General features: G+C 52.5%; 1 protein-coding gene across 1 annotated transcript; it reads left to right on the forward strand.

Moving 5' to 3' along the window:
• The first annotated feature begins 313 nt into the window (after positions 1-313).
• SLC13A2 (solute carrier family 13 member 2) lies at positions 314-23,727 on the forward strand. The gene is given in 13 exon segments (XM_087955434.1): positions 314-552; positions 11,683-11,811; positions 12,887-13,023; positions 15,489-15,697; positions 16,891-17,060; positions 17,062-17,093; positions 18,691-18,813; positions 19,235-19,456; positions 20,714-20,811; positions 21,590-21,711; positions 22,045-22,206; positions 22,644-22,781; positions 23,151-23,727. Coding segments are annotated over 13 exon segments (1,767 nt in total). The 5' UTR covers positions 314-459; the 3' UTR covers positions 23,283-23,727.
• The last annotated feature ends 274 nt before the right edge of the window (positions 23,728-24,001 follow it).

Raw genomic sequence — 24,001 nt, forward strand, 5'->3', positions numbered from 1 at the left:
ACAAGAGAGCCGGCTCGCGTGTCGGGACCCACGTCTAAAGAAGAGACCCTGTCCCGGGTTCACCCGAGTTCGCTGGAAGAGGCTGCAAGGGGGGTGGGTGGGTGGGGGATGCAACCTGGTGAGCCAGAGAGGTTGGCTCCTGAGTCATTTGAATGCCAGGGAGGAGGGGAGGAAGCAGCGAGCGAGCGGGGAGGTACCCGGGATTAACACCGCAGCTGCCAGACACCGGAGCGACTTCCTTCTGGGCCGAGAGGTTTCAAAAGACGCGTCCCGTCTCCTTTAACCCCTCCCCGCCTTGGGCTCCTGCCTCACCTAGTTATGGAAAGAGGAGCAACTGCAGAGCCGAGCCAAGGGGCCAAGGTCAGCCCCGCGCGCACCAGCGCCTTTATATAACCCGGGGAAGCGCCTGGCTTTCCTCTGGCACCCGGGCTGGCTGGCTGGCTGGGCAACCTCTCCATCATGTGGCGGGCGATTCTGGCATACAGGAACTACCTCATCGGCGTCCTGACGCCCCTGGTCTTCCTCCCTCTGCCCCTGGTCCTCCCTTACAAGGTAGGTGGCTTCCTCCCTTCCAAAGAGTTAAAAGGCTTTATTTTATTTTATTTTATTTGAAACGACAATCTTCTTTCGTGCGTCCGGGTTTTCTTGGAGCAGAAAAGTGCAACATGGTTTTGGGGGTTGTTTTTATGGGCAGGGGGGTCTCCCAAGTGCAACGGAAGAGGAGTGAAAGGACAGGCGGATCAATGAGCCGCAGTTTCCTCGAGGTTTCTAGTTTTATGTTTGTTTGTTTAATTTAGTTATTCCGTTTATATCCGCCCAGCACCCCAGTGTAAACCAGGCTGCTTCTGTCGCGCTGTCCGAGGCCGTAGAGGCAAGCTGGTTGACACGGGTGTTGGAAAGTGGCTTTTGAAGGCAGATTTTGGGTTCATTGTTCGCTATTCTTTAAACCGCAATCAAGGCGACAATTTGGGAACTTTCTGGGCATCTGGTGGCGGTGCCCGCGAAAGAGAACCCGGTGCCAGCCAGAACAAACACGACCCATAAACGCGGCGAAGTTTGCCAAAACACGGAGACCGAACGTGCGTTCGAGCCGCCTCGACCCCGGGCGCCAATGTTTACGTTTCAGTTCCCCGCCAGTAGATAGTCGGCAGGTGCCGTCCCCTCCAAACGTTGCAGGGAGTAGTAATTGTCGTCGGAATCAATAACTTCGGAGACACAAATCGCGTCGTGAGAACAAGCACCGCAAAACCACAGAGAGACAAAACCAGAAGACTAAACCCGAAGGTAAATACATTTTCAAAAGAAGATAATCCGTGGTGCTGCAGAAAAAACAAACTGGCAAGCCGAGCCAGGCGGCAAGGCGAAGGGATCCGCAGGGCTGGAGCCGCTGCCGAAAAGGCCCTGCGCTCCTGGCTCCAGGTGGACTTCGGGGGGTCCCCGACTGGCAAAGCAACGGAGGCAGGGAGGATCCTGAGGTTGGCAGCGGCTGCTGGCTGACGGGGGACCCCTGGACCGTTGCAGCTGTTTCAATTCCATCAAGAGAAGCTTTGCAGCTCAGGGTTGAATTGGTGGGGCTTACTTGCAGATTAAGAGTTGGAAGGGACCTTGCAGGTCATCTAGTCCAACCCCCCACCCACCCAAGCAGGAGACCCTACACCATTTCTGACAGATGGGAGTCCAGTTTCTTCTTGAAAGCTTCCAGGGATGAAGCTCCCACAACTTCTGAAGGCAACTTCTGTTCCATCGGTGGATTGTTCTCCCTGTCAGAAAGTTTCTCCAAGTTGAATCTCTCCTTGATCACTTTCCATCCATTATTCCTTGTCTGGCCGACAGTCATTTTAGAAAATAGCTTGACCCCTTCCTCCTCCTCTCTGGGGCAGCCCCTCCAATATTGGACGTCTGCTCTCCTCTCTCCCCTGGTCTTTCTCTTCCCTAGACTAGCCAGGCCCCGTTCCTGCAACCGTCCGTCTTACGTTTGAGCCTCCAGTCCCGTCATCATCCTGGTTGCTCTTCTCTGCACCCTCTGAGCTTGGTGGGTTTCATTACCCAACATTATCCGGGCTAGTAAGGAATCGTGAATTGAGGGCAATCTCCTCTTCTAGCACTGATAACGTTCCCTAGCTGGATAATGAAACGTCTGCAAGAAAATAACCAAGCTCAAGCAGTATCAAGGAGCGCCCCCCAGTCTGACAAGAGGGAAGGGCACCTGCAGCAGAACAAGGTGTGACCCAGATGGTGTGTATCTCCCTAAAGCAGGGGTCTCCAACCTTGGCAACTTTAAGCCTGGAGGACTTCAACTCCCAGAATTCCCCAGCCAGCTTTGCTGGCTGGGGAATTCTGGGAGTTGAAGTCCTCCAGGCTTAAAGTTGCCAAGGTTGGACACCCCTGCCCTAAAGCTCCACTTTTAAGCCTCACTTTGTGACTGCTGGAGGAGAATGACACACACTTTCCTTGGGGGGTGGGGGGAGGCGCTGACCTGTCTTTAAAGCTGCCCAGGTACGAATTGCTTATCCTTGGTGACTCCTCCTCCACACACAGGCTCCTCGGTGACTTTTGCAAACCCCGTTTCTCTATGTGCTCCTTGGTGTAAATATGTAGTTGCAGAGGTCTCCAAACTTGGCCACTTTAAGACTTACGGACTTCAACTCCCAGAATCCCAAACTGGCTGGAGAATTCTGGGAGTGGAGGCCCACAAGTCTTAAAGGGGCCAAGTTTGGGGACCCCTGATTGAGTGTTTAAAAGCAGCTTCCAGGGTTTTCTGCCTTGAAGTGGGGCTGAGGGGCCAGGTGCGCCTGGTGTGGCAAGGCAAGGAGCAGAACGTGGAGCATGTCCACCAGGTGGGAATTCAGCACCCATAATCCCCAGCTGGCAAGCTTGGGAACTACAGTTCAGAATCTGGGAAGGGGGCAGGCCCAATAAGTGGGTTTTAATTCATAGATATGTCAACATATTGGCATTATTACTTGCCATTTTTCTGCTTTTCTGTGAAATCTAATGTTTTCTTCTTCTTCCTTTTCCTCTCTCCTCCTCTTTCTTCTTCTTCCCTTCCTTCCACATCTTCATTTTCCTCCTCTTCCTCTTTTGATGGTTTCATTTTTGCCAGACATCTCCTTAAAGGAGAAACGTATAAATAAAATACAAAATCAAAAGCCCACTCCAAGAAAAGGCACAGCCAACATTTTTAAAACCGTGATGAACTTGGAGCATAGAGAGTTATTGCAGAACCAGAGGGGATTCTAATCTAACCCCTGCATAGAACGATCTCTGCTGCGTGTTGATTACAGGTTAGAGGATATTTAGAAATGATATTTATATATTGATTGACATGGAGATATATTGACTTGGAAGATTGCTTTCCTTTCAACCAGGAGTACAGATAATCCTGATTTCCTGTTACCACTAACTCTTCAGAAGGCGAAGATTGGAGGGGAATGGACTTTACACAGGGCATCTAGTAATGGGGGTGGACGTCAATTCCACACTGCTGTCCACCCTCTTTAAAGTTGCCAACAGAATCCTTGCTTGGTGACTCCCCAGTTTTAAACATCTCCAGCTAAGGAGAGTCCCTCAGGACTCTGGCACCCACGTCCACTAGTGAAAGTGGGTGTTTGGACATCAACCCCTGTTTGAAGATTTCTTCTGGGTGTCCATTTCCTGCTCATTTAACCCCAGAGCTTCAGGTCTGACCTTCTGGGGCAATTGGGCCTCTACCTTCTAGTCCAGTGGTCACCAACTGGTAGTCTTTGGACCACGGGTGGTCCGTGAGAAAAATTTGGTGGTCTGCAGAAAAATTATTATATCGCAGTAAATACTATCTTTTTTTTTTTAAAAAAAATGCATATTAGTGGTCTGCAGGATTTAAAAGTATAAATTTGGTGGTCCCTGAGGTCCAAAAGATTGGCGACCCCATCTTCTTCTGGACTAGATGACCTCCAAGGTCCCTTCCCACTTGTCTTTTATTCTCTTATTCTATGTTGTGCCGTTATTTGTTGTATTCTGTGCTATTCTGTTGCTCTGTTTTTGTTTTATTCCGTTGCTCTGGTTTTGTCTCCTTTCATTGCAAAAGTTCAGTCAATCACAGCGGTTCTTAAGTTGGTAAAGCGGTCGTTAAGTGAATCTGGCTTTCCCATTGACTTTGCTTGTCAGAGGCGGATCACATTCTGATTTCCGGTACTGTCATAAATATGAAGCCGTTGCCAAGTATTTGAACTTTGATCATGTGACCATGGGGAGGCTGCCAATGTCTTGAGTGTGAAAAATAGTCGTAAGTCCCTTTTTTCAGTGCCGCTGCAACTTCAAAAGTTCACTCAACCAAGTGTTGTAAGTCCAAGGACTCTCTGCGCTTTTATCTTAATGAGACCCGTTCTCTCTGTGGCTTGCCTTTTAACTGACTTTTATAGTCAATTAAATCTGAAATAGATTCAGGAATTTGTTTTCTGAAGATCACTAAGCCCTCAAATCCTCCCCTGAGGTGCTTGAAGACTTGCCAAAGAGCCTCTTGCATCTTCCCATCGAAGGGAAGAGGTTTCATTTTCATAAACACCCAAGAAATTTCCCCTAACAAACCTCGACCGGCCGCCTGTGTCATTCACACCTGACAGCGATTGTTTACCGCTGGGATGAGACAACACCAGGAAACCATTGGGCCATTCCAGGCACGACAAGGAAGGCAAAGAAGGCAAATGGCCTGGGTGAATCAGTGTTATGGAATCATTGGTTGGAAGAGGCACCTTGGAGGTCCTCTAGTCCAGCCCTTTGCCCAGAGCAGGGATCTGCAGCCCAGCCCAGACTCGTGACTTCAGGAGGGAGGCTGGCCCGCAGCTTCATTGTTCCCACAGTCAGGGAATCCCACCTTGATTCAAGCCTGGTGCTTCTTTTTTCTGCCCATGGAGAGGTCCTGTGGGGTCTCTAACCTTGAATTCTGGGGGGTCGAAGTCCTCCAGGCTTAAAGGGGCCAAGTTGGAGACCCTGGAGAATCCAGGCACACTCTCTGCTCTGGAGAGCCAGAAAAAGGAGAAACTTCTCAACAGGGAGGACAATTAACCAGTGGAACTGCTTGCCACCAGACGTTGTGGGGGCTCCGTCCCTGGAGGCTCTTCAGAGGAGACTGGACCGTCGCTTGTCTGGAACGCTAGAGGGGTTGGACTAGAAGACCTCCGAGGCCCCTTCCAGCTCTGTTGCTCTGTATTCTGCTATTCAGTCGCCTCCTGCATTTTGCACAGGTTGGCTCATTGCCCCTTTCCGGGCACTCCAGAAATAATTAACTGCAGAGCAGGAGCCAAGAACCTTTCAGCCTGGCTTCCCATGCAAACACGCTTCTTACATAAACTGCTACATCCATGAAGGATCTGTGGATCGGTCGGCCGCCGTTTAAGCGCCACCCGGTGTCAGGCGCAAATCACCAGGTGCCTCGGTGGAGCTCCAAGCAGGGCAGAGCGTAGTTTTGCCACTTGTACACAACACTCTAGTCCAGGGGCCTCCAACCTGGGCCCCTTGAAGACTGGTGGACTTCAACTCCCAGAAGTCCTCAGCCGGCTTTGCTCAGAATTCCCCAGCTTTGGTTCACAGCTTTGCTGGCTGAGGAATTCTGGGGGTTGAAGTCCACCAGTCTTCAAGGGGCCAAGGTTGGAGGCCCCTGCTCTCGTTAACTACAGGCGGTTAACTACAGGGTGCTGCACCCGTCCTAAGTCCATGCCAGTTGCCAAGCCTCTGAATTTTGATCAAGTGATCCTGGGGAATGCTGTAACGCAGAGGTCTTCAACCTTGCACTTGAAGACTTGTGGACTTCAACTCCCAGAATTCCTCAGCCAGCTTTGCTGGCTGAGGAATTCTGGGAGTTGAAGTCCACAAGTCTTCAAGTTGCCAAGGTTGGAGACCCCTGCTGTAACGGACATAAAAGAGTGAAAACCAGTCTTAAGTCCCCCCTTTTTTTCAGGGTGTGTGTAACTTTGGATGGTCACTAAATGAATGTTGATAAGTTGAGGACTACCTGCAATGACCAAAGCCGGATTGGTGCTGAATCGGGGCCCATGGCATCCCAAGGGGGCTGAGTTTGGCTCCCTGGTGGCCACTCCATTGACTCCAAGCTGATGACACGCTTAACCCCGCCTTGCTCTGCTGCTTTGCCCAGTTCTGCCCCTCAGCCCCTCCGGACCGATCAGGAGAACGGAGGAACAGAACCGCAGAGTTGGAAGAGACCATGGAGGTCATCTAATCCAGCCCCCCTGCCCAGGCAGGAGACCCCCGTACCATTTCAGACAAGTGGGTGCCTGCAGTTTCGACTGCGGTGGCTCCCCTAATCACGCTGGCAAGGAAGGTCGTGAGAACGGGGACCAAGGCTTGCTTAACGATTGCCTTGCTCTGCCCCTCCGTCCCCCTCCCACAATCCTTGTCCTCCTGGGAGAAGCCGGTCTGGCCCAGAGCGGAAACCAGGACTTCCAGCTCCTGGTGCTGGGGACCCCTGCAGGCCTTCCAAGAAGCAAAGTCCGGGGGTGGCGGGAGGAGATTAGGCTGCCTCCAGCCCTGCTTTGCGGCTGTCAATCTTTAAGCCAGGCTGGGCGGGGGGAGGGGGGGTTGCCCTGTCAGATCCAGCAGGAACCCCAGGCTGGCAGGAGGAGGAGGAGGAGGAGGAGAGCCAGGAGGGGCAAAGTGCAGGCCTTGGCCGAGTTCAGGCTCTTTCTTTCTTTCTTTCTTTCTTTCTTTCTTTCTTTCTTTCTTTCTTTCTTTCTTTCTTTCTTTCTTTCTTTCTTCCTTCCTTCCTTCCTTCCTTCCTTCCTTCCTTCCTTCCTTCCTTCCTTCCTTTCTTTCTTTCTTTCTTTCTTCCTTCCTTCCTTCTTTCTTCCTTCCTTCCTTCTTCCTTCTTTCTTCCTTCTTCCTTCCTTCCTTCCTTCCTTCCTTCCTTCCTTCCTTTCTTTCTTTCTTTCTTTCTTCTTTCCTCCTCCTTCTTTCTTCTCTTTCTCCTCTCCTCCTCCCTCCTCCTCCTCCTCCTTCCTCCTCTCCTCCTCTCCTCCTCCTCCTCCTCCCTGGCTCAGGGATTCTTTGACTTGAAGTCCACACAATGTCGTAATGTTGCCCTAGCCCCCCCCACCCCTGACCTAGCAGACTGCGGGGCCTCCTTCCGATGCTAAATTTGTCTGAACAGGAAGTTTTCCTTTGTCCCGGGACTCGAAGACCTTTTATAAACCTCAAACAACTCCTACTAATCCCTGCACATATTTGCAAATATCCTAAAAGCATCCGTGGAACACAAACGATGCTTGTATGCACATGGGGAGCTGCTGCACCCGAGACAAATTCCTTGTGTGTCCAATCAGGCTTGGCCAATAAAGAATTCTCTTCTGTCCGGCCTCTTTCTTTCCCTAGTGTGTGTGACTTGTCAGTGTGTGAGAGAGAGAGAGAAAGGGGGTGGGGGTGGGGGAGAGAGAGAGAGAGAGAGAGATAAAGGGCTGAAGGGCCAGGAACAAAGGCTTCCAAAATGCAACCTCTCCCTGATTGCTGCCCCTCTCAATAACAGATCAATACCCATCAGATCAGGGCTACCTAGACAGCCAATTATTGGAGTTTCTCCTTTCTTTCTTTCTTTCTTTCTTTCTTTCTTTCTTTCTTTCTTTCTCTTCTTTCTTTCTATTTCTTTCTATTTCTTTCTTTCTTTCTTTCTTTCTTTCTTTCTTTCTTTCTTTCTTTCTTTCTTTCTTTCTTTCTTTCTTTCTTTCTTTCTTTCTTTCTTTCTTTCTTTCTTTCTTTCTTTCTTTCTTTCTTTCTTTCTTCCTTTCCTTCCTTTCCTTCCTTTCCTTTCCTTTCCTTTCTTCTTTCTTTCCCACACTTTAATTCAGTTCCTGATCTTTCTTGATCCATGTGCAAATGTTCAAAATGTTTGCATGGAAAGGTGCATAGGCTTCTCACAGATTTCTTGTAATGATATGTAAATGATATGTGGCTTTGCGGCTTCATTCATGCATTTTGAAACAAGCCTGATGGATTTATTTATTTTTAAATTTCCCTGGAGGAGGAAATGGAGGGATACTTACTCGACCTTCTACAGGTGAAGAATCAACATGCAGGTAGTCCTTGACTTACAGCCATTCATTTAGTGACTGGAGTTACACTGGTACTGAAAAAGAGGGACTTATGACCCTTTTGCACACTTAGTGACCGTTGCAGCATCCCCAGGGTCACCTGATCAAAATCCAGGCGCTCAGCAACTGACTCGTCTTTATGACAGCCGCAGAGTCCTGGGGGGGTTATGCGATCCCCTTTTGCGACCTTCTAGCAAGCAAAAATCAGATTCACTTAACAACCACGTGGCCCACTTAACAACTGCAGTGATTCACTTAACAACAGTGGCAAGAAAGGTCGTAAAATGGGGGCAAGACTCACTTAACAACTGTCTCGCTTGCCAACAGAAATGCTGGGCTCAATTGTGGTCATAAATCCAGGACTGCCTATGTAGCCGAATTCAGGTTCATGTCTTATTGATAGATTTATTATTTGTTATACAGATTTGCAGAGCCAGCCAACTCAGAGGTGACTCCGGGCAGCTGAGCCAAATTTTAAAAAACCCACCATATCATAAAAACCCGTAACTGTGGCTCCCTCCCTCCCTCCCTCCCTCCCTTCTCCTGTGGGCCAGGGGACACTGCCCTGGGGGAGAGGCGGTCCTTCACACAGGCCCTGTCCCCGTGGATTAGGTGGGGGGGGGGAGGCAAAGCAGCTGCAGGCAAAGGAACCCCTGCGTCCTGGGACACCTTTCTCCAAACCTGTTCAAGGCTCCGTTTCCAGCCAGGAGGCGGAAGGAGGAAGCCTGGCCAGGAGACGCTTTGCCTGCCCTCCTCCCTCCCGCTGGGACAGGCCCTCCCGAGGCAGTCACGGGGCAGAGCTGCGGTTACCTGCCTAATTACAGGCCTGGGTTGCCCAAGTTGCCAAGGTGGAAGCAGCAGCCCAGGTGCTCCACCAGAACAAACACACCCAAGGTCTGAGCATCGGTTCTTTGCATGCAGGGAAGCGGGTGCTTTTGAAACCAGAGCAATTGCGTGCAGGCACACACAAGCCCGCACAGGTGCGGCCTTGCTCGGAGTCAGGAGGAGCAGAGGATTACCACGAAGAGAATCTGGCCGGTGGACTCCGCCGATTGTCTCTCTCCAAAGCTCTCCAACCTGGGCCAGTTTACGACTTGTGGACTTCAACTCCCAGAATTCCTGAGCTGACATGACTGGAGGAAGAGGGATTCTGGGAGTGCCTTAAAGCGGTCAAGTTTGGAGAGCCCTGCTCCGTCCTGGGGGCTGCTTAGGGCTGGGTCAGAAGGCCAAGGGGGCAGCCCAGGCGACCTTCTTCAACCATCCCCCGTGGACAGCACCCTGGGCTGCTGCTTCTACCGTACCTGCAGCTCTGGGGTTCCCCACCCGTGAAACTCAGAACAGAATAACAGAGTGGGAAGGGACCTTGGAGGTCTTCTAGTCCAGCCCCCTGCTCAAGCAGGAGACCCTAGACCATTTCAGACAAAGGGTTGCCCAGCCTCTTCTTAAAACCCTCCAGTGATGAAGCCACCCACAACTTCTAGAGCAGGGGTGTCCAACCTTGGCAACTTTAAGAGTTGTGGACTTCAACTCCCAGAGTTTCTCAGCCATCTGAGGAACTCTGGGAGTTGAAGTCCACAAGTCTTAAAGTTGCCAAGGTTGGACACCCCTGTTCTAGAGGATGGAACGTCTGTTCCATTGCTCCGTTGTCTTCACTGTCAGGAAATGTCTTCCTATTTTTATTTCTCCTTGCTGAGTTTCCCCTCCGTTGCTTCTTCTCCTGCCTTCAGGGGCTCTTTGGAGAATAGGCTGACCCCCCCCCACTTCTCTGGGGCAGCCCCTCAGATCCTGGAACGATGCTATCGTGTCACCCACCGTAGATCTTCTTTGCATCAGGCTGGGCACGCCCGTTTCCTGCAATTGTGCATCCCATGTTTCGCCCTCCAGCCCCTCCGTCTCCTTTGTGGCTCTTCTCTGCACTCTTCCCAGAACCTCAACCGCTCTTTTGTATCGGGGCGAGCCAAACTGGACGCTAGGCCTGGTCCAAGGGCCATTCTGGCTCGGACCAGGGGCTGTTCTGAGCACCCCGCTTTGCCCAGAGGGGCAACCAAGGCTGCTGCTGCTGCCGCCCAAGGAGGGTCAGTCGGCCTAGGAAGACCAAGGGGTCCTCCTGGGAGGGAGCAATAGCAACGGCCCTTAGACTTTATATCCCGCTTCACAGAGCTTTCCAGCCCTCTCTAAGCGGTTTACAGAGTCAGCCTGTTGTCCCCAACAATTTTTGGCTCCTCCTTTGACCCACCTCGGAAGGACGGAAGGCTGGGTCAACCTGGAGCCTGGTGGGACTCGAACTGCCAAATTGCAGGCAGCCGGCAGTCAGCAGAAGCAGCCGGCAGTACTGCACTCTGACCACTGCACCACCGAGGCTCGTCAAGATGATGATGACCTTGGCTTCAGGGAGGGTGCGGCCGGTGGGCACCTCCTCCTCCTGGGTCTCTTGGGTGATGTAACTTCCTTGCAAAATGTGGGTTTTCCTGGCACCCTCCCATCAAGGACCTGGCCTGGTTCCGTCCCGCTTCGCTTCCTGAGATCACGCAAGGCGCTGCTGCCCAGCTTGGTCTTCTGGGAACGGTCCCAGCGGGAAGGCCCGGAGCCGAGTTTCACCAGCATGGGAATTCCCAGCTCTTCCCGTCTCAACCCTCCAAGTTCTTGCAACGGCCTTGCTCTCTGGGGAGTTGCTGGGGTTGACGCCCTCAACTGGGGCAGCCCAGGTGATGCAACCCTCCCTGCGTCTTCCTGGTTTCTCAACGCTGGGAGTTGGGCCCACCAAACATCTGAAGGGCATCCGTTTGGGGTTGGGTGCTGTTAAGTTCGGAGGTTCGGGCTCATAAAGACGAGAGACTTCACTTCAGTACCAACAGCTCTTTATTTATCGGCAGGAACAAGTCAAGTCAATAGCAGCCGCGGCGGCTCTTTTATAGAGCTTGCCGCGGCTTGGCGGCCAATGACGCTGCTTCAAGTCTCCCGCGCTTGGTTTCAACCAATCGCGGCAGATTCTTAGCGAGCCAATTATAACTGCCCAGGCTGTCCAATCAGGTAGCGGTTGAAACAGACCAATGGGAATGCAGGTTTTCAAGTCTGCGAGTATGGAACAGGTGCCTCTTCAGTCCGTGTTTCTCAGCCGTGGCAACTGAAGAGGGGAGGGCTTCCACTCCCAGAATCCCCCAGCCAGCCAGCATGTCTTAAGATGGGTGGAGTTCAACCCGCTGCCTGGGGAACTCTGGGAGTTGAAGTCCATAGAGGTCAAAGTTGCTGCCCTTAAGAAATACTTAACACCCAGGAGGAGCGGAATGAACGAGCAGCGCAGGAGCTCCGTCTCCAGCCCAGAAATGTGATTAAGCGGCAGAAGCGGCCTTGGTGGGCAGCAGCCGAGTCTCATCAGGTGCCCGGCAGGGGCTGCACTCATACGGCACAAGTGAAATCCCAATTTCCTGTTACAGTTTGTGGCTCTTTTGGTGTTTGCAAAAAGTCTGGTGCTGCCTCCCCCCACCCCTTACAGATTGTGTTGAAAGAGCTGGAGAGCAGGGGCCCTCCCAGGATGGCAGCCCTGCCCACTTGCTGCGCTCAGGGCCCAAACCTTCTCCTTGACCAGCTTCTCCTCTTCTTCCCCCAGGAAGCCCAATGCGGCTACACCATCATCGTGATGGCCATCTTCTGGTGCACGGAAGCCCTGCCCCTGGCGGTGACCGCTCTCTTCCCCGTCCTCTTCTTCCCCCTCATGGGCATCATGGACTCCTCCACGGTACGCCAAGCAGGGGAGTCGGGAGGGCCCAGCTGGGCAGGGAAGAGGGAAGGGTGCTGGGTTCGAGAGCATCTTCCAATATTTGTGGGGCTGTGGGGGAGAAGATGGCGTCCACCTGTTCCCCAAAGCACATGACGGACAAGAAGCAACGGATGGAAAGCGATCAAGGAGAGAAGCAACTTGGAACTAGGGCGAAATGTCCTGGCAGGAAGGACAATTAGCCAGGGGAACTGCTTGCCACCAGGAGCTGTGCGTGCTCCATCACGGGAGGTTTTCAAGAAGAGACCGGGCGGCCATTTCTCAGGGATGGTAACAGATCACAGATACTCAGAGTTGGAAGGGACCTTGCAGGTCATCTAGCCCAACCCCCTGCCCAAGCAGGAGACCCTACACCATTTCCGACAGGTGGGAGTCCAATCTCTTCTTGAAAGTCTCAAGTGATGGTACAGGACAAGGGTGTCTAATCTTGGGAACTTTAAGTTTTGTGGGATTCAATTCCCAGAATGGGTTTTATCGATGGGTAGAGATAAGAGGTAGAAATTAGATGAAGAAAGAGTTTATGTTTAAATTAAACATGGTTTATAACTATAAGTATGCTAATATAACCAGTAGGATTACAAATAAGCTAAGATTATTATAAATATGGTTAGAATCATTTTGTTGTACTATTACTTTTGTTATCAGTATATGTATGTATGTATGTATGTATGTATGTATGTATGTATGTATGTATGTATGTATGGCATTCAGCTTTGTTCGGGTATTTTCCCACGTCATTGTAGTTGTGCTTTTAAAGTTGTAGCAACGTTTCGGCAGAATCTCATCTGCCATCATCAGGCTTCTGTATTGTGTCCGTCTGTGAGTCAGACTTTTACAGTTGTGTAAAACTGTAAAAGTCTGACTCACAGACGGACACAATACAGCCTGGACAATACACTGTATTCAAAATATTTGTATATAAATTAAAAAAAAAAAACCTTGACCTAAAAGATTTCCTGCTGGAGCAGAGGGCTGGACTAGAAGATCTCCGAGGCCCCTTCAAACTCCCTCATCCTGTTGTCTTGCTCGCCTGCAGGTGTGCATGGAATACCTGAAGGACACCAACATGCTCTTCATCGGGGGCCTCCTGGTGGCCATCGCGGTTGAGCACTGGAACCTCCACCGGCGCATCGCCCTGCAGGTCCTCCTCATCATCGGCGTCCGGCCGGCCTTGTAAGTGCTTCAGGAGAGGGCCCAGGCCTGGGGCCTTCCCCTCCTCCCCTTGGGCCCCTTGGGGACGCTTGGGGGAGGGCTCTGGTGGGTGGGCTTCCTGCCTGCTGGACCTTAGAGTTGTCCCAGAGAAGGCCTGCACACCCCCGAGGTGTCCTCGGGGTCACCTGCATCCCTGCCCAGTGGGGCAATCAGTCAGAACAGAGCTGGAAGGGACCCCGGAGGTCTTCTAGTCCAGCCCCCTGCTCAAGGAGGGGACCCTCTACTAGGGGTGTCCGACATTAGAACTTGAAAGCTAGTGGGCTGAAAGTCCCAGAATTCTGAGAGTTGAAATCCACAAGTCTTAAAAGTTCTAAACTATTGACAAAGTCTGCACTGCTATCACTATTAACCTTCTCATCCCTCCTTATCGCCCATCCCCTCCCACTTGGGACTGTAGGACTGTAACTTGGTTGCTTGTATCCTTACGATTTATACGGACTGTATCTTGGTATGCTTTGATGGCTTATTGTACCCTGTGACTGTCATTAAGCGTTGAACCTGATGATTCTTGACTCTTGACGAATGTTTTTCTTTTGTGTACACTGAGGGCATTTGCACCAAGACAAATTCCTTGTGTGCCCAATCACACTTGGCCAATAATTCTTTCTTTCTTCCTTCTTTCCTCTCTTTCTTTCCGTCTTTTTCTTTCTTTCCTTCCTTCCCTCCCTTCTCCCTTCTCCCTCCCTCCCCCTCCCTCCCTTTCCTTTCTTTCTTTCTTTCTTTCTTTCTTTCTTTCCTTCTTTCTTTCTTTCTTCCTCCCTTTCTTTCCTTTCTTTCTTTCTTTCTTTCTTTCTTTCTTTCTTTCTTTCTTTCTTTCTTTCTTTCTTTCTTTCTTTCTTTCTTTCTTTCTTTCCTTTCCTTTCCTTTCTTTTCTTTCTTTCCTTCCTTCCTTTCTCCTTTCCCTTTCTTTCTTTCTTTCTTTCTTTCTTTCTTTCTCTTTTCTTTCTTTCTTTCTTTCTTTTCTTTCTTTCTTTCTTTCTTTCTTTCTTCCTTTTCCTTCCTTCCTTCCTTCCTTCCTCCTTCCTCCCCTCCCCTCTTCCTCCTTCCTTTTCTTTTTCTTCCTTCTCCTCCCTTCTTCTTTCTTTCTTCCTCCCTCCTTTCCTTCCTATCTATCTATCTATCTATCTATCTATCTATCTATCTATCTATCTATCTATCTATCTATTCATCTATCTATCCACCATCATCTATCTATCTATCTATCTATCTATCTATCTATCTATCTATCTATCTATCTAATTATTAAGTGTTGTACCAGAAGTTTCTTGACGAAAGTATCTTTTCTTTTATGGACACTGAGAGCATTTGCACCAAGACAAATTCCTTGTGCGTCCAATCACACTTGGCCAATAAAAGAATTCAATTCAGTTCAGTTCTAATGTTGGAGACCCTTACCTCTCCCATTCTGCACAAGTGGCAGTCCAGCCTCTTCTTCAAAGCCTCCAGCGTTGGAGCAGCCACAACTTCTAGTGGCCAGCTGTTCCACTGTTTGATCTTCCTTCCTGTCGGGAAGTTTCTCCATAGTTCCAAGTTGCTCCTCTCCTTGAGGAGTTTCCATCCGTTGGACGTCTACGGAGATCCTCAGTCCTCCAGGTCATGGATGTCCCAAAGGTGGTTCTGCAAGAGGTTCTCCAGAAGGTCCAGTTGCCTCCTGCAAAAGCCCCTTTGGGATTTCCACCCGTCGCTTCTTGTCCTGCCTTCAGGGGCTCATTGGAGAATAGGGGGAGCCCCTCTTCTTTGGGGCAGCCCCCCAAATATTGGAATGTTGCTGTCAGGTTCGTCCCCTGGTCCTTCTTTGCAGTAAACCAGTCCAGGGGTCTCCCACCGTGGCCACTTTAAGACTGGTGGACTTCAATTCTCAGAGTCCCTCTGGGAGTTGAGGTCCCCAAGTGTGAAAGTGGCCAAGGTGGGAGACCCCTGGACTAGACATCCCCAGTTCCTGCAACGGTTCATCGTATGTTTTTGCCTCCAGTCCCCTAATTCTCCATGCCAATTCACCATTAGTTGTCAGTCCTGACCCTTGGTGTGGGGCCAGGAAGTGCCCTGGGCTGTTCACCCAAGCAGCGTGTTAAGGTAATGAAGATTTAACAGCTGACCAGCTGCTGGAAGGCTGTAAGCCATGGTGACGAACTGAGGATGAGTCAGCAGGGTACTGCCGCTTTAAGAAGCTGTCTATATAAGGGAGGCCATGTGAGGGTCTCTCTCTCTCTCTCTCTCTCTCTCTCTCCTCGTGTTCTACCTCCATTGTAGTTCTCCATGTAAAGTTGGAGATTGATTGCTTGCCTGGTATTTGCCTAACATGTGTGTGTCTGTATATAGCTGTCTTGTATATAAACCATTGTTAAAAGACGAAGCCTCTGTGTGTTGTGTTGTGCTCCTGGGTTGTGTCTCACCTGGGCAGACTCTCCCTCCTCTCCCTCCTCCAGGCTCCTGATGGGCTTCATGGGTGTCACGGCCTTCCTCTCCATGTGGATCAGCAACACGGCCACCACAGCCATGATGGTGCCCATCGCCCAGGCCGTCCTGCAGCAGCTGCAGAAGTCGGAGCTGGAGCAGACCGCTGCGGAGCAGGGGGCCACCCAGAATGGGACCATCAACCGGGCCTTTGAGATGCAGGAGGCCCCCCCGCAGCAAGGTAGGCCTCCCGCTGGCACTCCAGGCTTCCTCCCGGCTTGCAGGGGATCCCAGAGGAACGCCGGGCCAAGACGGGCAGGTCTTGGTTTGGCTGAGGCCTCCTGACACTTAGATTAACAGAGTTGGAAGGGGCCTTGGAGGTCATCTAGTCCAACCCCCTGTCCAAGCAGGAGACCCTACACCATTTCTGACTGAGGGTAGTCCAGTCTCTTCTTGAAAGCCTCCAGGGATGAAGCTCCCACAACTTCTGAAGGCAACTTCTGTTCCATCAGTTGATTGCTCTCACTGATGGAAAATTCCTCCTTATTTCCAGGTTGAATCTCTCCTTGATCAGTTTCCACCCATTGTTCTTTGTCTGGCCTTTGGGTGCCTTGGAGAATAGCTTGACCCCCTTCCTCCTCTCTGAGGCAGCCCCTCAAATATTGGAAGACCGCTATCCTGTCTCCCCTGGTCCTTCTCTTCCCTGGACTAGCCAGGCCTGGTTCCTGCAACCGTTCTTTGTTTTAGCCTCCAATCCCCTCATCCTCCTGGTTGCTCTTCTCTGCCCTTTTTTTCTAGAGTCTCAAAATATTTTTTATAGTGTGGTGGCCAAAACTGGACGCAGGACTCCAGGTGTGGTCTTACTAAGGGTAGACAGACAGACAGACAGACATGTTATAGATCAGAGGTGGGATTCAGCAGGTTCTGACCAGTTCTGGAGAACCGGTAGTGGAAATTTTGAGTAGTTCAAAGAACTGGCAAATACCACCTCTAACTGGAGATTCTGCAGTATCGTTTCCCTAAAGATAGATAGAGACAGACAGAGAAGAGAGAGAGAGAGAGACAGACAGACAGAGAGAGAGAGAGAGAGAGAGAGAGAGAGAGACTACACTAGACTAGCCAGGCCCAGTTCCTGCAACCGTCCATCGTTTGTTTGAGTCTCCAGTCCGCTAATCATCCTGGTTGCTCTTCTCTGCACTCTTTCTAGAGTCTCAGCATCTTTTTTATAACATGGTGACCAAAACTGGATGCAGGACTTCTAGGTGTGGCCTTACTCAGGCTTTATAGAGTGGTATTAGTACCTCCCTTGATCTCGATTGTCTCCCTCTGTTAATTCCTCATCCAGCCCCTGGATCACAGGGGTGGTCTGCCTCCCACTTGCCCGCTGCCCTCCCGCCCGGCTTGCTGACCCCCACCCCTCTTATGACCCTCCAGCCCAGGTGCAGGTGGTGGTGAAGGAGAAGCTGCCGGAGGAGGCTGAGCAGAAGCTGGACGAAGAGCTGCAGCAGCTGCAGCAGAAGCACCAGACCTTGTGCAAAGGGATGAGCCTGGCCGTCTGCTACGCTGCCAGCATCGGTGGCATCGCCACCCTGACGGGCACCACCCCCCAACCTGGTCATGAAGGGGCAGATGGACGAGTGAGTCTTCCCGGCAGCCCTGCATGGCCAAGCGTCCCTCTCTCGCTCCGGGCATGGCCCCCTCCCCGGGTTTCTGTCCCAGAGGATTAAGGGGTGGGGGGTCCAGAAGGGTCTCCCTCCTACTTTCCCCATGGCTCCTTCCCATGTTCCAGACCAGGAGTCCCCAACCTTGGGCACTTTAAGACTTCCTCCCTCCCCTCCCTCTTGCTCCTTCCTTCCTTCCTTCCTTCCTTCCTTCCTTCCTTCCTTCTCCTTCTTTCCTTCCCTCCTCCCTCTTGCTCCTTCCTTCCTTCCTTTCCTTCCTTCCTTCCTTCTCCTTCTTTCCTTCCCTCCCTCCCTCTTGCTCCTTCCTTCCTTCCTTCCTTCCTTCCTTCCTTCCTTCCTTCCTTCCTTCCTTCCTTCCTTCTTCCTTCCTTCCTTCCTTCCTTCCACAGATTAACAGAGTTGAACTTGTAAATCATCTAGTCCAACCTTCCTTGTAGGTCATCTAGTCAAATCTTTCCTTCCTTCCTTCCTTCCTTCCTTCCTTCCTTCCTTCCTTCCTTCCTTCCTTCCTTCCTTCCTTCCTTCCTTCCTTCCTTCCTTCCTTCCTTCCTTCTTTCCTTCCTTCTCCTTCTTTCCTTCCCTCCCTCCCTCTTGCTCCTTCCTTCCTTCCTTCCTTCCTTCCTTCCTTCCTTCCTTCCTTCCTTCCTTCCTTCCTTCCTTCCTTCCTTCCTTCCTTCCTTCCTTCCTTCCACAGATTAACAGAGTTGGAACTTGTAAATCATCTAGTCCAACCTTCCCTTGTAGGTCATCTAGTCAAATCTTTCCTTCCTTCCTTCCTTCCTTCCTTCCTTCCTTCCTTCCTTCCTTCCTTCCTTCCTTCCTTCCTTCCTTCCTTCCTTCCTTCCTTCCTTCCTTCTTTCCTTCCTTCTCCTTCTTTCCTTCCTCCCTCCCCTTGCTCCTTCCTTCCTTCCTTCCTTCCACTGATTAACAGAGTTGGAACTTGTAGATCATCTAGTCCAACCTTCCCTTGTAGGTCATCTAGTCAAATCTTTCCTTCCTTCCCTCCCTCCCTCCCGCTTGCTCCTTCTTTCCTTCCTCCCCTCCCATTTGCTCCTTCCTCCTTCTCTTCCTTCCCTCCCTCGCTTCTTCCTCCCTCCCTCCCCGAATCATAGAATCCTAGGGTTGAAAGGGGCCTTGGAGGTCTTCTAGTCCAACCCCTTGCTCAAGAAGGAGGCTTTATCCCATTTCAGACCAATTCAGCCACAACTTCTGGAGGAAGGCCCCCCATCTGCCGATTAATTCTTCTTATTGCTAGGAAATTTCTCCCACATTCTAGGTTGCTCCTCTCAGTTCTGCCCCCAAAGGAAGAGGGTCGGCTGAGGATGTCACGTTTCCTGGCGCTGCCCTTGTGCCCCCTGCAGACCAGCCCTCCTTACCCTTGCCCACTTTAAGGCGGGTGGGCTTCAGCGGCCAGAATCCCCTGCCCCCAGCAGGCCACCTGAGGCTGGGAAAGGCGGCTGCCCTGGGCGGGTTCTGGAGGGAAGGGGCTGTGAAGAGAGGGGGGGGGGGCTTCCAGAGGGCCCAATGACGGGGGGCTGTCTCTCCTCACCAGGCTCTTCTGCCGCAACGACAACGTGGTGAATTTTGCCTCCTGGTTCACCTTCGCCTTCCCCGCCATGCTGGTGCTGCTGGTCCTCTCCTGGCTGTGGCTGCTGGTGATGTTCCTGGGCTTGGAGTGAGTCTAGGGCCTCCATCCGGCCTTGGGGAGGAAGCGGGGGGGGGGGCTCACGGAAGAGGCCACTGGGTTCCCCCCTTAATTGGGTTGTGGGGGGCTTGGCCTCCAACCAAGGGGTGCTGGGCAGAGATATTTGGTCACCAGAGACCCTGAGCAGACAGAGTGAGAAGGCAGCTCAGTCTGCCCAGAGCAGGGGTCTCCAACCTTGGCCACTTTAAGCCTGGCGGACTTCAACTCCCAGAATTCCCCCGCCAGCTTTGCCGAGTTGAAGTCCTGCAGGCTGAAAGTGGCCAAGGCTGGAGACCCCTGGTCCAGAGAGACCTCCTGCCAGGTTGACCCTTCCAGGGCAAGGTGCTGGGGAGGGGGGTGGAGAATCCTCTCTGCTGGCTGCCCCCCCATCCTTTCCCCTCTGACCTCACAGCTTCAAGAAGAATTTCGGCTGCGGCACCAGCGAGGCGGAGAAGCGGAAATCCGAGCAGGCCTACAGCATCATCAAGAGCGAGTACCGGGCGTTGGGCAGGATGAAGTTCTCCGAGGCGGCTGTCCTCATCCTCTTCATCGCCCTGGTGGTCCTTTGGTTCACACGGGAGCCTGGCTTCATGCCTGGATGGGCCAACGCACTCTTCAGCCAGAGGGCAAAGAGGTGAGGAGGAGGGTGCAGGTCTTGGAGCTCTGGATAAGCTGCCTTTGGGTCAGTGATGCAACCGGTTCGCCCTGGTTCGCCTGAACTGGTTGCCAAAAATGCTACTGACGATCAGCTGATTGGCTCGGCAGAGCCTCAGCGGGTGTTTGGAAAGCTGCGTGCACACCCAGGAAGTGCACAATCACCCAACTGGTTAGGGAAACTGGTAGAATCCCACCACTGCTGGTGGTCTTGCCCAGAGACCCAAAAATATTGGCTAAAAATAAAAAAATGGTTGCAAGAGATTACTAAAACACAAATAGAAGCAGAACCGGAATTATTTTTATTGGGGATATTTAAGAAAAAATATGGGAGAAATATAAAAGATATAATATTACATATTCTGACGGCAGCTAGAATTGCTTTGGCCCAATGCTGGAAACACCCATCTATAGCTTCCGATTAATTGGTTATTGAAAAAATAATGACGTGCTGAGATGGACAAACTAAAGTTGATGTTAAAAGAGAAAGAGGAGACTGAATACTATAACATTTGGGAACGATGGTATGACCGGATCGAACAAACATAGTTAAAAGGTTGATGAATTAAGGATAAACAATACATAAGTTAAATGTTTATAGTGGCATAAATTGTATATATTTGTAAACAACACACAAAATAGCAGTATAAGAAAATTGCCACAGTTTGTTGAATTAATTGTTGAATTTAAGAGATTTTTACTTTTTACTTGTTTTATTTATTTTTGTTTTTTTTGAAAGCTATAAAAGATCAATAAAGTCTATTTAAAAAAAAAATCCCACCACTGCTTTAGGTCCTCCCCTTGCTTCCCCCCCTACCCGAGCTGGGTTTTTTTTTATAAATATTTTTTTATTTTGACAACAAACAGACAAAACACAAATACAAAACATCTAATAAAACCATCTTTCCATTGTACATTGTGTCGGTTGGTACATATCTCTTGTCCACAATATTAATATTAGTCTTTCCCTTCTAAACTAAAGTTCATATGATGTAAATCAGCTATCCATATTATATTGTTATCACACCATTATTAGTCTTTGATTGTAAGTTCATATTATCCTTTCCAAGCAAATCTCTATTTTTACAATGTCTGCTTCATAATATCCTCCATTTCACAGTAATGAAGCATAACGGAGCTGTGTTTGAGGCAGCCAAAGACCCCTCCCCTTTCAGGCCTCTCCCTCCAACCCGGTCTCAGCCGGGGGGGCTGAGTGACACTGGACTCTGTCTTACAGCCACATCACGGACGCCACCGTGGTCATCCTCATCTCCCTCCTGATGTTCTTAATCCCCTCCGAATTGCCCAGGTGTTCTTCCGGGGCCCAGCAGGAAGGTAAGCAGAGAGGGTCAGGCTGGCAGAGGGAGCAGCCTGGGGGGGGGCCCTCCTGGCAGACCCCTCCTGGGAAGGTTCAAGCGAGGGGTCCGGAGTGCCTCCACTCTGCTGGCAGCTCACTCAGGAGCCCCGAGATCAGAAGGGATCGGGTGGAACCACCTCTTCCTCCTTCCACCTCTGCCCCGATTCTTTTCCGGCCGTGGAGGAGCGTTTCAGGGGTCCAGATTCACTGACCTTGGAGCCAAGGAGGGAGGATTGGGGGTCTCTCCTGCCTTCCCCAGCTGCCCATCTAAAACTTGCCCTAACCAAAAATAAATTGGGGTGACAGAGAGAGGAGAAAACTTCAACAAGGCCATTTGGAGTTTAGGTTTAGGATGATCCCAGGAAGAAGCCACGTGGGGGTCTCCAACCTGGGGCCCCTTTCAGACTGGGGGACTTCAACTCCAGACTCCCCCAGCCACTTTTGCTGTCTGAGGAATCCTGGGAGGTGAAGCCCACCAGGCATAAAGTGGCCCGGGGTGGAGACCCCTGATATCCCCCCCCCCATCCAAAAGAACGAAGAAAAGATGAGGCCACTTCTGGTCAAATCAACCCAGTTTTCTGCCCCTTAGGAAATTGGGAGGCGAAGGGGGGGGACTAGTTTCACCTTGAGAGGAAGACCCTCCCCCTCAAGTTAACAAAGCACCACCAGGTGGGGGGCGTGTCAAGGGGAAACTGGTTTCAAGGAGGTGGGGCGAATGGCCGGAGCCGAGGTGCTTCCTCCCCGCTTCTCTTGCAGGCAGCCCGGGGCAGATCCGCGCGCCCCCCGCCCTCCTGGACTGGACCACCGTCAACCGGCAAATGCCCTGGAACATCGTCATCCTCCTGGGCGGGGGCTTCGCCTTGGCCAAAGGCAGCGAGGTGAGGGCTGCCCCGCCACGGGTTGGGGGGAGCGCTCCCTCCCCTCCGATCGCCGCCGCGGGCCGCCTGCTGGCCATCCGGAGGAGCCCTTTCCCGCCACCAGGGGGCGCCCCCCATCCCCGCAGGGGGCGAGGGTCGGGGTCCCCGCGCGTGGGAAAGTCCGGGCTGCCCGGGGGTGGCATCAGCGGGAGCGGGGGGGGGGCGCTGGCACCGCCTCTGCCCGGAGCGCCTGGCAAGCGCGCAGGGGCGCCTCTGGGGCCCGTTTTGGAGGGGCAGCGCTGGAGGGGGGGACCAACTTCACGGGCTTTTTCCGCTCCTCCGGGGGCTCTTCAGGTCTCCGGCCTGTCCACCTGGCTGGGGAACAAGCTGACGCCGCTGCAGAACATCCCGCACCCGGCCATCACCTTCCTGCTCTGCCTGCTGGTGGCCGTCTTCACCGAGTGCACCAGCAACGTGGCCACCACCACCCTCTTCCTGCCCATCCTGGCATCCATGGTGAGAGCGGGGAGGGGCTGGCACGACCCCCCCTCGCTTGGCCAGAGCCTCCCCGGCTGCCCCCAAGGATTCCCAGGGAGGGAGGGAAGATGAGGGGAACGGAGGAAGGAGGTCACCTGAAAAGAGAGCTCTTCACACTTGGGGACTTGAAGGCTTCAACTCCCAGTGGGGACCCCTGGATTAAAAGGAGGGGGAAGAAGGGAGGGAAGGGAAAAGAAAGGAAAAAGGAAAGGGAGATTAGGAGAAAGGAAGGCTGTCATATGAGGAGAAGGGGGAGGAAGGTGAGGAGAATGTAGGAAGGATGTGAGCATTTGGGAAGGAGGGAGGAAGGAAGGGAAAGGAAAGAGGGAGGGAGAGAAAGAAGGAGAGGGAGGGAGGCTTCCAGGCCGCTCAGGCACCCCCTCCCGCCGTGCTGAGCCCCCTCTGCCCCCCCGCAGGCCCAGGCCATTGAGATGAACCCCCTCTACGTGATGCTGCCCTGCACCCTTGCCGCCTCTCTGGCCTTCATGCTGCCGGTGGCAACGCCGCCCAACGCCATCGTCTTCTCCTACGGCAACCTCCGCGTCATCGACATGGTGAGCCCCGTCCCTTTGTGGGTGGGGGTAGTGAAATTGGGGTTCTTTCCTGGCCCGGCAGAAACAGAGCCCATCGCCCACCCTCAGCAAGGCCCACTTAGCCGGGCTTGGAAGCCAGAAACCTTCCCGGTGCCGCTTCCTCGTCCACGGCCGCAACAGCGCGGAGCCTCCAGTGACAGGCAGCTTCTCTCTGAATGTCAGGCGCCGAAGGGACTTTTCCTGCCCTGCTTGTGGGCTGGAGGAGCTGCCTCCTTTCCATCACCAAACAGCCCCGGGGTAGACCGCCCTTGGATAGGGAGGCTCTACGGGCCCTTCGCTGCCAGGTTCTGAAGCGGCTGGGTTTTTTGGCTTTTGTTTTTGCCCTCCCAGGTCAAAGCCGGGTTTATGCTGAACCTCCTGGGCGTGCTGACCATCATGCTGGCCATAAACACCTGGGGTGGGCCCATGTTCAACCTGCACCAGTTTCCAGCCTGGGCCCACGTCAACGCCACCCAATGCTGACGGGTGGGAAAGAGGGTGACCCGAACTCAGAGCAGCTTGCCCGGCCCTGAGCTGGTTTCTGGGGCATCCGGTGGCCTCGCTCTGGGGGGCACAACGTAGCTCAGACCGGACCGGCCCTTGAGGATGGCCATGGGTCCTCTGGGCGCCTGCCGTGTTGCCAGCCAGCGAGACTTGATTTTCTGCCTAAGCGGCGCTGGAGGCGGCCTGGCACAAGGCTTGGGGGCTGCCACTATGCCCACCACGGGTGGAGCAGCTGCCTCTGTGCCCGCCCCAGACATGCTCCTGCTGGCCGTGCCCCCAACCTCTGGATGCAGCTGCCTGCCCAGCACCCGGCCTGGCGCTTCCCTCTCAGCTGGCCTGCAGAATCTCCCGCCAGGGCCGGCCCCTGGGCTCCCCCCGGACACAAGGAGACCGGAAGTCGGTCAAATAAACCGGTTTTCAGCCACTCCTCCTTCCTGGGTGCTTTGTGGGCATTTTGGGGGCGTTGAAAACACAGGCAGGTCCTCGGCTTAACGACCACAGTGTCCATTGCCAAGCCAGGCCTTTGCTCAGTGCACTCCGCCCCCTTTTCACAACCTTCCTGGCCACCGTTGTTAAGTGAGTCCCTGCAGTTGTTCGGTTAGGAACTCCGTTGTTAAGCAAATCCAGCTTCCCCCGTTGAGTTTGCTTGCCAGAAGGTCGCAAAAAGGGGATCGCATGACCCCAAGGAACTGCGACCG

The sequence above is a fragment of the Notechis scutatus genome, chromosome 1 (assembly GCF_049901735.1).
Source record: "Notechis scutatus isolate UNSWTSFEM ecotype Mainland chromosome 1, rNotScu1.2, whole genome shotgun sequence".
Classification (NCBI taxonomy): domain Eukaryota; kingdom Metazoa; phylum Chordata; class Lepidosauria; order Squamata; family Elapidae; genus Notechis; species Notechis scutatus.